Below are 11,640 nucleotides of genomic sequence, written 5' to 3' on the forward strand. Positions count from 1 at the left end.
CCGCTGCAGAATATATTTTAAATGTGTTTTGTACATTTCAAAACTCTCAGATATAAATAGGCTTAAACTATAAACAGATTATTGACAGCAGATATGCGGTACAGTGTGTGAACTGGTTTAATTGTAGTGTTTTAATGGAAGCTTACACAATGTGTTTCATCACTGGATACTACGTGATATGGTAGTAGAGTGGCCTTCACATGGTTAAAGGGCCCCATAGACCTCCACCACACAGCCAGCAGTGAACCGACTGCTGTGAAGAAGTGGGTCATATCCTGTGAGGGTGCGAAGGCACTGGGTTTCTCCTGGTGCAGGACAATGCCCACCACAGGAGCTCACTGGTTAAGGTCTTGTAGGAGGCTTCTCAGGGCACATCTGTCAACTAATCAATGCCCAAATAGTAGAGATGTGAATGTGAGTTGATACAGGCAAGAAGCAACATCGAATTACAGCAAGCCAGAACAACTTATTTAACTTAAGAAGACTGTTTGTGTGTGTGTGTGTGTGTGTGTGTGTGTGTGTGTGTGTGTGTGTGTGTGTGTGTGTGTGCGCGCGCGCGTGTGTGTGTGTGTGTGTGTGTGTGTGTGTGTGTGTGTGTGTGTGTGTGTGTGTGTGTGTGTGTGTGTGTTTAATGTAATCAGTGGCTTTGGCCCGGAAGAGAACACAGACAATTCTGAATAGAGACAAAGCATTGAGGGGATAATATCTGTGCTTTGTCACACAATGCAGTTCATGTGTAAGATGCCCTCCAACCTTCCCCTCTTACACTTTGGTCTTGTCTCCTCCACCCCACCTCCCTCACCCCCTTCCTTATCCTCCCCCCACCCTGCCACCTTTTGACCAGGGAACACAAGGAAACCTTCCTTTTCACCGAAGGACAGAAGGGAACAAATTTGCTAAAAGGAGCAGCAGAAACCTTCGAACGGCTGCTGAGAAAAGAAGCTGTTTAGGCTGCACTTGGCTTCTGTTGCAGCTTCCTGCCTTCCGTCCACTGAACCCACCAGCGCCACCCCCAAACTGCTTTCAAAGCCGTTCAGAGGTGTAAAGAGCAACCCCTCCCCACGGCGTTTTCCAAACCCTTGCCCTGCCCCTTTAACCCAGGCGTCGTCCCATCCTCCAGTGTCCTTCCGGACGGTGGCAGCAGGGTGGCACCTGTCTTGACCTGTCTAGACACCAGCACCACTGCTTAGCTCTCAGTTCCCTAAGGGGATGAGGATGAGGGTGGTGAGTGTGAACACAGCCCCAGGGAACTAGCACCTTTTAGGTTGGTTGCTCTAGAAGCAAAGCTGTGTCATTGCAGATGTACCAATGCATTTCTCACATTGTTTGACATTTTAGCTAAGCTTTATAGATAAAGTAGTCAGCAGCTTAAATAAATAAAGAAGTAAAGTGGGGCCACTGCGGATGTCTTTAATTTAACACAATCCAGTTCTAGTGTTCAGGAAATGTAAATTCCAACAAACATGCCTCCACCACCTTAGGCCAGTTTTGGTCTTCTGAGCTTATGGTTTTGGTAGAACTGTAAGAATTAATATTTATAACATTCAAATTTGTATGTATAACAATGACTATATTAGTCTGGCTAAGGTTGTTGTTTTATTAAATGAAATGCATGTGCACAAGGCTGCTGTTTTGAATTGTATTCTATATATTATGTTTTATTAGAAATATTTTCATAACATGCATAGATTAATGCATAGTAGAGTTAGTAAGCAACAAATATATTTAGCAGGTTTAGTTGGAGCTGCAGTTAGGTAAGACATTTAAGTCTGTAACAGACACTCATGTAAATTGCTACAAAATTCAAATTTAAATTTAATTATTGATTTATGACTTCAAAAAAGTGGGCTTTTGTGAGATTTGTTGGCTTTTTTCAATCGTCTGGGATGAAGAAGCAAACACAAAGAAAATTCGGGCTGGGAGAGGATTGAACTGGTCCATTCAGCATTTGTGGGTGAGCTGAGCATTAAACTCCAACTGTGAAGCTCTGACTTTTTAACAGATCACCAGTTAAAACCAGCTGCCTGCTGCTTAGATCCAATCCGCACATCATTTATTAAATGTATCTCTAGCTTTTTAGGTGATGATGTTCTTAATATTTTAAATTATTCTCTTCAGGCGTTCACCTGCTGCTCTAAAGCTGCTGAGGTTAAACCTCATATGAAATGGAGTTGGTCAGTGTCAGTCACCTGCTTCTAGCTATTAAAATATCTTTATAACAACTAAACAAAATAACCACTATTAACACTGAATTAGGTTCTTAGCTAGACTAACCTTCTGTAGAATCACTAGTCTGATTCCTCAGCTCCAACCTCAGAAGATGGATCAAGTTCAGCAAAAGAAACATGTGAAACTCTTTGTTTAACCATGCAGATTGTCTGAAGGTTCTGACTAACCATGAACAACCCAGCAAAGTGTTTAAACTGTATCCCAGCACAAGCCACTTAAGTGCATACAGAACATAAAAGGAATATAAGTTGAATTTGAAATCAGTCTAATTTCTCCACCATTGTAATGTTTGAGCCTTTCCTTGCTGTCCCTGTCTGGTCCTTCAGAAGCAGCACTGCATCTGGACATCTCCCTGTAGGTTTGGGTTCCTTGGTGAGTCACAGTAGGACATGTGCACACTCATTGTGTAGTAGCTCTGCAGACATCAAGAGCTCAGCTTCTACCCCTGACAGATCAAGGGTTACTAAGAGTGACAGACAAGCCACTCGTCCATTAAATGCTCATTTCCCACCATTCACTGACTGACAAGTAAAGTTAATGCCTCAACACACTAGTGAATAATACTAATAGTGAATCAACTGAAACAAAAGTCTCAAAAGTTTAAAGAACAACTAGTTATTTACTTTAGAACACAAGCAACATATAGTACATGTAATGTGAAACTATCAAATCTTGTATATGGACTGAGGGAGGAGACCAGAGAACCCACATGAAAGCGCCACACAGAGACACCTGGGTGTAAGAATGAACAACTTGACTCCTGTTCTGTTGCATTGTAATTCTGGGTTTTCCAGTACTAACTTGCTGCTTGTTGCTGCTTTCCTGTCCAAGTCATTGCTGTCCCCCAGTCAGTCCCAAGCCAAAGCTAGTTCTGAGTTCAAGTATTTAAGTCAAGTGCTTTATTAATCACAAGGATTTTGGCTTTGGAATGATTAAATGACTAAAAGTGTTTCTTGTTTTTGTCACCTACTGAGTGAAGAACTGTGACTGTGGATGTATTGGTATGTGAGGTGGGCCACTGGTCAAACCCAGTGTCACTCATTGCAACAGGCTTTGTGCAACAGAGAAAATCAGCTGCATTGAGTGGCAACAGGAGTTTAGAGAGATGCTAATTTTCATATGGTTCTGTGAAGCTCTCCAGGACCTTCTTGCTGCTGACCACTACACAAGCCAACGTTTTGACTGTAGAGCCGAAAGTTCACACAGATTGGTCATAGAATAACCTAAAGAACAAATTAGCCCATTATATATGAGGAAGTGCAAGCACATACAGTATGTTAGAGTTTCAGGTCATCTGTACCCAAAACCTGAATGCCCGTCATCATCTACTCTCCATTGCCCGTAGGTGTGAGTGCGTGTGTGACTGGTTGTCTCTGTGTTGCCCTGCGATGGTCTGGCGACCCGTCCAGGGTGTACCCTGCCTCTCGCCCATAGTCAGCTGGGATAGGCTCCAGCGCCCCCGCAACCCCGCATATGAGATAAAGTTGTGTGGAAAATGGATGGATTACACCACCTGAGAAGTGTCAGTGTTGTTTATTATTTAGGAATCACAGATGTTGGTTTTTGTTAGCTAAATTTTAACATTGTGTTACAATTGTGTTTGTTTGGACTTGGATGGAAGAGTAGTAGTAGTAGTAGTAGTAGTAGTAGTAGTAGTAGTAGTAGTAGTAGTAGAAGATCAAGTAGCTGTCCCCATTGCCCCAGGAGGCAGACTCACCCCCCGCAGTGAGGACCTGACCATAGTCATGTCATCTGTGTTTAAAATTATTAGATTGGGGCGAGAGGGACTGTGGTCATGTGTGTCTGGCAGTGGATGATGACTCTCAGACTCTCTCTGAACATTCAACATTTATCAAGATGGTGTTAGGTCTGTAGGTCAGTCCATGTGGAAGTACTGGGAGGTGTGGCACCTTATAATATTATGGACTTACTGTATAACAGAGTCCTCCAGGCAGGAAGGAACAGTGGAGTGGTTGAAGAAGATGACAAAGAGCATGCATCCTGCGACACCACCGGTAACAGCAGTCTCTATTGGATTCAGTGTTGTTAGTTGTGGTGTACACTATGCTCCACAGTGATGCAAGGGCGGCCCTCAGGTGACGGCTTAGTGCAGCCACCCCAAATTAAAAAAGTGGAGGAGCTACAGCTGCTGGCCGTGAGGTCAGCTCTGTCATTGGTAATTTATTGTTACTCAGCTGGTCTTTACCCAACCTTTGTCCGATAAGATGCCTTTGGTCAGGTTGGTTCTGTAGTCACATCACATCTGAGCACATGTTTTCTCTCCTGCAGCAGACTCCACACTTCTCTGGTCATCCAGGGTTTCTGTTAAGCTCGTTTAGGGTGGACTCAGAGATACAACAAAACCAAAGTAAGATGAGCTAGAATGTTTGATCTCTAAGAGAAGAACTTGAAAACCAACAACAATCTCAAGGAAGAAGAAGACAAGGAGATGCACAATATAATACAGGTCTGACTATGTTTTTATCGTTTCGTGATTGTATTGTGATTCATGACCCATCCTGGTTTTGTAGTGCATTAAAAAAGTAAAACATTGACTGATTCAAAACATGTGGAGGGATGGAAGCTGTTTTCCGCATTGTTTTATTAAATTCATCACTGAGACACAACATGTTCCATGTGTATCATAAACTAGGCTCTGATTGTACTGACATCAGAGGGTTGTGACACTCTTTGATGACTGGTTGTTTTTCTGAGGCTTAAGTTTCAATTATTTAGTTCAAACCCTGCAAGATAAATTATTTTATGATCTTATAACTTTTGTACTCTAAAGTTTGGTTACTGAGCTGCAGCATTAACTTGTATTCTAACAAGATTAAAATATATTTGTCCTGGAGATTAGCATAGTTAAGTCTCCCTCCTCAGGCACTTTGAGCGGCGGCAGCGCGCTTTGATCACTGTAGCACGCGGAGGCCCAGGCTTGGCATGGTCATCCAGGTCTCAGTGTGAAATTGGTCTGATGTCATCTCCCATTCTCCACCTTCCCCAGCTTTTAGTGAGTGTAATTATATTTCCACCACAATGCCCCCATCCCCTCAATCCACATTCTCAGTTTGACTGGGAAGCGTTTAGAGAGCTATGGCTAAATTACTCAGCAGGGAGAAGTAGGATTGGGTGGGGCATCTTTTGTTTGATGAGGATGCAGGGGGCAGCAGCATTTTGTGATATGGAGGTCACTTTAATGTAGGTTAAGTATGTGACAAGAATGAATGAACTCAGGATGTAAACATTTACTTAAATATATTTATATATATTTTTGTTGTGGCTTTTAATATATATATATAGTTATAGTTCTTATTATTATTTAAAAACATTAGGATACTCCTAAGTATGGACCTTTAATTTGAGAAAGTGCATGACAGATGTGGCCAACGAGGGAATCAAAAGCAGACGTATAACTGTGGAACAAGGAGTCATATTTACTTTCCAACGTCAGGAAAATTTCATTATTTTGAGAGGCTGTAAAATGAATCTAAATACATTTGAACGTCAGCCATGTCTCACCATCGTGAATGACTTACTATGGATCCAACAAGCACAGGCTTAATGCACCAATGAGGTCAGGGGTCACTGGTCTGAGCCCAGGTCTCAGTGACTGTAATGAGTTTTTTTTCATTGCATAGTTAAAATTTGCAAAATGATTATAAATAATTTCAAGATTACAAAAGATAACATAAGATAAAATTACCAAAATAAGATAAAATGAAGACATAATGAAACATCTAATTGAATTTTTTTTCTAATTTTGTGAAATGATGTTTTTGCATGGTGTGAAGCCATTCATTTTTAACTGAAAACACCTTTGGGTGCCAGCCTCACACCCACAGCCACACAGACCCAGCCCACTGCTTGTTTCCATCCTCACCCAGTGTTCAGTGGGCATTTCACATGAAAAGAAATGCAGATGAGCTCCTGCAGCCATTCATTGCTGCAGCTGCCAGGATGAGACCAGACAACTCTTGATGTTTTCTTATGGATCTCTTTCCATATTTTTTCCTTATTCTCAATTTCATTTAATTCCACTGTTTTGCCCCCTTAGTTAAATATTCAGGTAAAATAACTTGAAGTGACATGTGACGTTGTGATGGACTTGATTCGTTTGGCTGCTGGATCAGCCACATACAAAGCCTCAAAGAATAAAATAAATCATTTAATAAAGCTGCAGTGATTATTGCTTGGCTTGTCATTCACAAAGTTGCCATTTTTAGACTTTATCAAGTTAAACTAGTCCTTTGTAAAAAAAATAATGAACAGTATGAATCATAAGGATAAAAAAATCCCCCGGGAAAAGAATAATAGAGTTTGAAAATGATGAATTCCTTTAAATATCTCACATCAGTAATAACCTTTGATCTGTTTGGACATAAATACTTTATTAATCAAGAATAATACACATTCAAGAGAACTTGTAAAAAAAAAAAAAAAACATTACTTATGTAGTATAGTACATGTCCAGAACTGAGAAAAGTCAGTCTTCAGCTGCTTATCCATTGACAAAAAAATCAGTTTAAGGCTTCTGTGAAGTAGCTGCTTCTGAATGGCTTCATATTTAGCTCATAAATGTATTTGCGTTTCGTTTGCATTTATAAGACAGATGTGTTTATTGTAACTCGCAGATTCCTAAACTTTTCTTGAACGTGTCCTTCAAAATCCAACAATTACAATAAAATGGCTTTAATTTTCAAAATATCCAAATGCAAATTCAAACTTTATTTAAAAATATATAGGAAATCACAAACTCCTAAATGTCAATGAATGATAGCATGTAGGGATGAAATTGTATGCCTCTGTTGCGAAGACCATCAGTATTTTATGGAGAATAATCATAGTCATTACGTTAAGAATGGGATTCTCCTAAATCAACGGCAATTCATTATTCATCATGCCATTTTTATAGGCTATAATCTATAGGCACATAATGGATATGCGGCAGAACTCAACTCAGGAAAAATACAAATATATGTTTGTCTCTTATCTGTAAAGGTTCTGATGCCACAATTACATTTGTAACATAAATAAACAGCTATCTGTGAAACATGAAGAAGATTTAACATCCGCTGTGTAACTGAACACCAGAAAAAAACAGAGTCCACAAAAATACGATTTAGCAGAAATGTGGCACACGAACAGAAAACAGGCTTCTAGAGGAGAGAGAGAAGTGTTAAACCAGCTTCTGATCCCACTTAATGCTCTCTGTCTGACACTGGTGTCGTTCAGAGTCAGCAGATTGTTGGAGGGGTTGAGACGAGTTCAGACTTTTGAACACAACGGATATTTTAAAAAGCTTGACTTTATTTGTGGAGATTAACTCTTAAAGTGACAACATTAGAAATAAACGGCCCATTAACTAAATCTAAATTTAAAGTTATCATTAAAGTAGACTAAGCATTTTAACTGGCAGCCTATAGAACGCAGCAGAAAACATCTTTGGATGTGGACACAAACATAATCATATTCAAAAAGATGACACAGACACAAGGACATAACTGAACCTATTTATGGCGACCACTCATTATGTTCTAATTCCCAATTCATTATTATTATTCATTTCCATCGGAATTATGAGGACAATAATGATTTAACAAATAGATAAGACACAAACAACAAACAGCCTAGCTGGTTCTAAAACCTGTCTACGGGCTAGAAAATGACTCCACCCGATTGAACGTGGCGTTTTTATTGCAGCCCTGAGGACGTGTGGCCTGCAGCACATGTAGATTACCACAATAAAAAGCCAAACGTGACAAACGTTGTGGATGCTGGTGCTCACAGTTATTGCCTGCTCCCCTCTAGTCGCTGTCGTCGCCGTCCTTGGCCGTGGCGTGGTTGTACAGTCCCTGAGCCATCAGCTGCTGAGCCAGAGAGTTCTTACTCCCGGAGTTTTTCTTGATCTTGGCCCGTTTGTTCTGAAACCAGATCTTGATCTGAGACTCGTTGAGGCCGAGGTCGCGCGCCAGGCTCTGCCTCCGCTGCTCGGTGAGGTAGCGGTTGGTCTGGAACTCCGTCTTCAGGCGGTGGAGCTGCTCCGCGGTGAACGCAGTGCGGGGACGCTTGTCCTCCTTACTCGGGCTCGCGCTTGTTTTGGGTTTGCGGGATCTGGGACCTAAAGACCAACAGAACATTTATTAGGCCCAGTACTTTATAGTAGCCTGTAAAGACCGCTCATGGGCCATGTCCAATACACAGCAGGAGATCAGACCACTTTTGGATATTATGATGAGAATATTTCGTAAACCCCGGATGTGTTTGTTGTTTACAAGTAGGTTTTATGGAGGTTCTATTGTGAAACCCAGTCTATATATGGGCTTAGTCAACTTTAGGGTGGAGAGGAGGTGCAGGTGGGGGTGGGGTTCAGACATGATGGGGGTGATGGGGCCACGTTCACATTTTGTTCGAGATTCAAATTTCTATAAGAAAATTGTGAAACGCCCGTGACCCTTTCAGTTTGTATTTCAGTTTATTTTATGTTTATATATTCATTAATTCAAAAGGCAAAAATGGATCTATGGGAAAATCCTGGCAGGCTCAAATTAATCTTATTGTCCATTTAGTTTTATATAGAACAACTAAAGTAAAAACTGCGTCTGTTTCGACAACTGTTCGTTTTTTACACAGTATAAAATCTATTAGAATGGGGTCAGACTGTGTTGGACCAAGTTGACGTTTGTTTGCAGCCTCCCTGACTTCTAGGCCCTTTGTGGTCGTTTCCATAGACTCGGTGGGAAACTCTGAAACTTTTTAATGTCTCTACACAACATCAAAACGACATTTTGACTGGATCCTGACTAATTTCAATCGTTCACTTGATAAAGAGCAAATTTCTTATCGTTTTTCTGCGCTGCTCTGTCGCAACATTATTTAAGAGCAGAAAGTTGTTTGAACCATGACAAAGGAAAAGTCCAAGTGCAGCATGCAGCAACAAAACAAAAAACAGCCAGCAGCAGAGGAACGTGACAGAAATGAACAAACCGGGATGTGTAATCTAATAATAAGATGCTAAATAATATAAAGCAACCGAGCATAGAGTCAAATGTTACTGCAGCAAAAATCTACTCGGTGATTTACTTTAAGATTGATCCACTTGTAAAGATTTTAAACCCTAAAACGAGACTTTAAAAACTCTTTGATCTTGTGGGAAATGCAGCGTTAAATTAAATTTTCCGACTATTTCACATCAAATCCATATACTGAGACACACAGGCCTCACTTTTGCTCCACACCCCCACCCCCAAAAGCCATTGTCAAAAAATATGCAAATGGTTTATTAACAAAGAAGAATTGAGCTAAACTACGTTTTATTACATTTTTCTATATTTTTATTTATTTATTTTAATTGGATTCACAATTTCAAGAACACAGTTTTCCCATATCTGCATCATCTTGTCGAATTTATCATAAACCCAAAATTTAAATCCTATTCCTTCCGAACACATTGAAATCTGTTCGTATTTTGGATTTGCTTTATGTAAAATATGTGATAATATTAATCTACCATTTTAGTATCACATTTTAAAATACTGAAAGCATAAAAAATATGAAAATATTAGTTAAAGGTAAATCAATTGACCTATTTACAAAAAGCGGGTAATAGTTGGATTTACCTTGTTACCAGTGTTTTACTCTTTACAGTCAGTGTTGGGAGGTTTTCCGACTTTTTACAATGATTTAAAACGAATCTTTTAGGTTGTACTTTGGTAATAACGAAAATTGAGGGAGCAGTTTAGGTTATTTTCCCACCAACCTGCGGACGGACGGTCCGAGTAGCGGGTACAATAAACCCAGGCCGGCCACAGCATCGGCTTGGCGGCAGCAGCCGAGCAGCGGTCCTCGTCGCCTCTTCGGCCCTTCACAGCCACGTCGCTGGTTATAAGGTAAGGGGTCCTGAACTTTGAGCTCCTGTCCTCAGATGCCCCCGTGTTCTCCTTAATTCCTGCTCCATCGGGCTTCTGGCTCTCAGTTCTGGAAGCCTTCCTCCCCATTAGCCGCTGTCGTCCTGTGATATTTCCCACATCTTCTCCCTCCAGAACAAAAGTTTTGTCCTTCCTCTTGCAACCAAACTCCGGTCTTAAGATATTGTCTATGTAGAAGTTGGTGGTCCTGTGGGACTGGTGGTTGCCAGGTGGCTGGAGGAGAGGCCCACTGACCCGGTTGGACCTGCCGCCTCCTCTGGACTCCTCTGGGGGCTGTTTTTCTTCCATGAGGATGGAGGCTGTGGTTTCCGCCGTCTAGAAATCAGAGGTTCCAACTGTCTGTATCGCCCTGTTCACGTATATACTCACAATAAAATGCAAAAGCCCCAAGAAAAAAGAAAATAATCTTTTAGGCAAAATTATTGTTGTTTTTTCCTTGTGATTCTGATAAAGCAAACGCATGCTTCTCTTGCTGATAAAGGCCTACACATTATTGTGGCATTATTTATGTATAATTAAGTCAATAACAATGTAAGACACCCAGCAGTGTGTATAATTTTTACGGCTCTATACACAATTTCCGATGCTCGCAGCTGCACTAAACTGGCCAGACTGGGCACCACTCACATACTTTTACTACGGATTTTGGTTCCAGTATCTGATTGGCTGTAAGGCTGTGCGATGACGTTGTGCTAGAGGTTACTCAGACACGTGCCTCGAACCAATACTGCTGAAGAGTTGATGTCACGTGACCACCGGAGAGGAGGAACAGGTTAATCCAATCAATTTCAGTTAATGATGCGTTTACGTTACGGAGGAAATATTCTGCTGAAATAAATAGGTGGAGGAAGAGTCTTTGTAAAAAACATGACATTTGAAAAAAAGAAATCCACTGCATATTTACTAAATAACTAACAAAACTTGAAAATGCCTAAAAATGTAAACTGACCTATTAAGGCGTCATTCCCACTTACACGCTTGGCACATTGACACGCAAGAGCTGAGTGAGAAGACCATACGGCTGTTTAAAATATAAAATATTACAATAAATATTCTCTACCTGGTTATGAATCTTTCATTTTCCAGACGTTTTCCTAGTGTTTGTAAGAGGTGTTTATATGTTTTAGATTTCAGGAGGATAAGTATATATATATATATATATATATATATATATATATATATATATATATATATATATATATATATATATATATATATATATATATATATATACCATATACCAAGGAGATGCACTGTCCCCACTGCTGTTCTGACTCCGGAACGGGGCCACCATAAGTCACCTCCTCTACATGGATGACATCAAGCTGTACGCCAAGAGTGAGCGAGACATCGACTCACTGATCCACACCACCAGGATCTACAGCTCGGACATCGGGATGTCATTCGGGCTCGAGAAATGTGGGAGGATGGTGACAAAGAGAGGCAAGGTAATCCACACAGAAGGGGTCTCACTCCCAGAAGG

General features: G+C 40.7%; 1 protein-coding gene across 1 annotated transcript; it reads right to left on the reverse strand.

The window, feature by feature from the left end:
* Nucleotides 1-6,016: 6,016 nt before the first annotated feature.
* LOC114845167 (homeobox protein engrailed-2b-like) lies at nucleotides 6,017-10,756 on the reverse strand. The gene is made up of 2 exons (XM_029133032.2): nucleotides 9,989-10,756; nucleotides 6,017-8,350 (listed from the first exon to the last, which is right to left on the reverse strand). Exons 1-2 carry the CDS (start codon nucleotides 10,443-10,445, stop codon nucleotides 8,037-8,039), a joined length of 771 nt encoding a protein of 256 aa, XP_028988865.1. The 5' UTR covers nucleotides 10,446-10,756; the 3' UTR covers nucleotides 6,017-8,036.
* Between the last annotated feature and the right edge of the window lie 884 nt (nucleotides 10,757-11,640).

The sequence above is a fragment of the Betta splendens genome, chromosome 17, assembly GCF_900634795.4.
Source record: "Betta splendens chromosome 17, fBetSpl5.4, whole genome shotgun sequence".
NCBI classification, from domain to species: domain Eukaryota; kingdom Metazoa; phylum Chordata; class Actinopteri; order Anabantiformes; family Osphronemidae; genus Betta; species Betta splendens.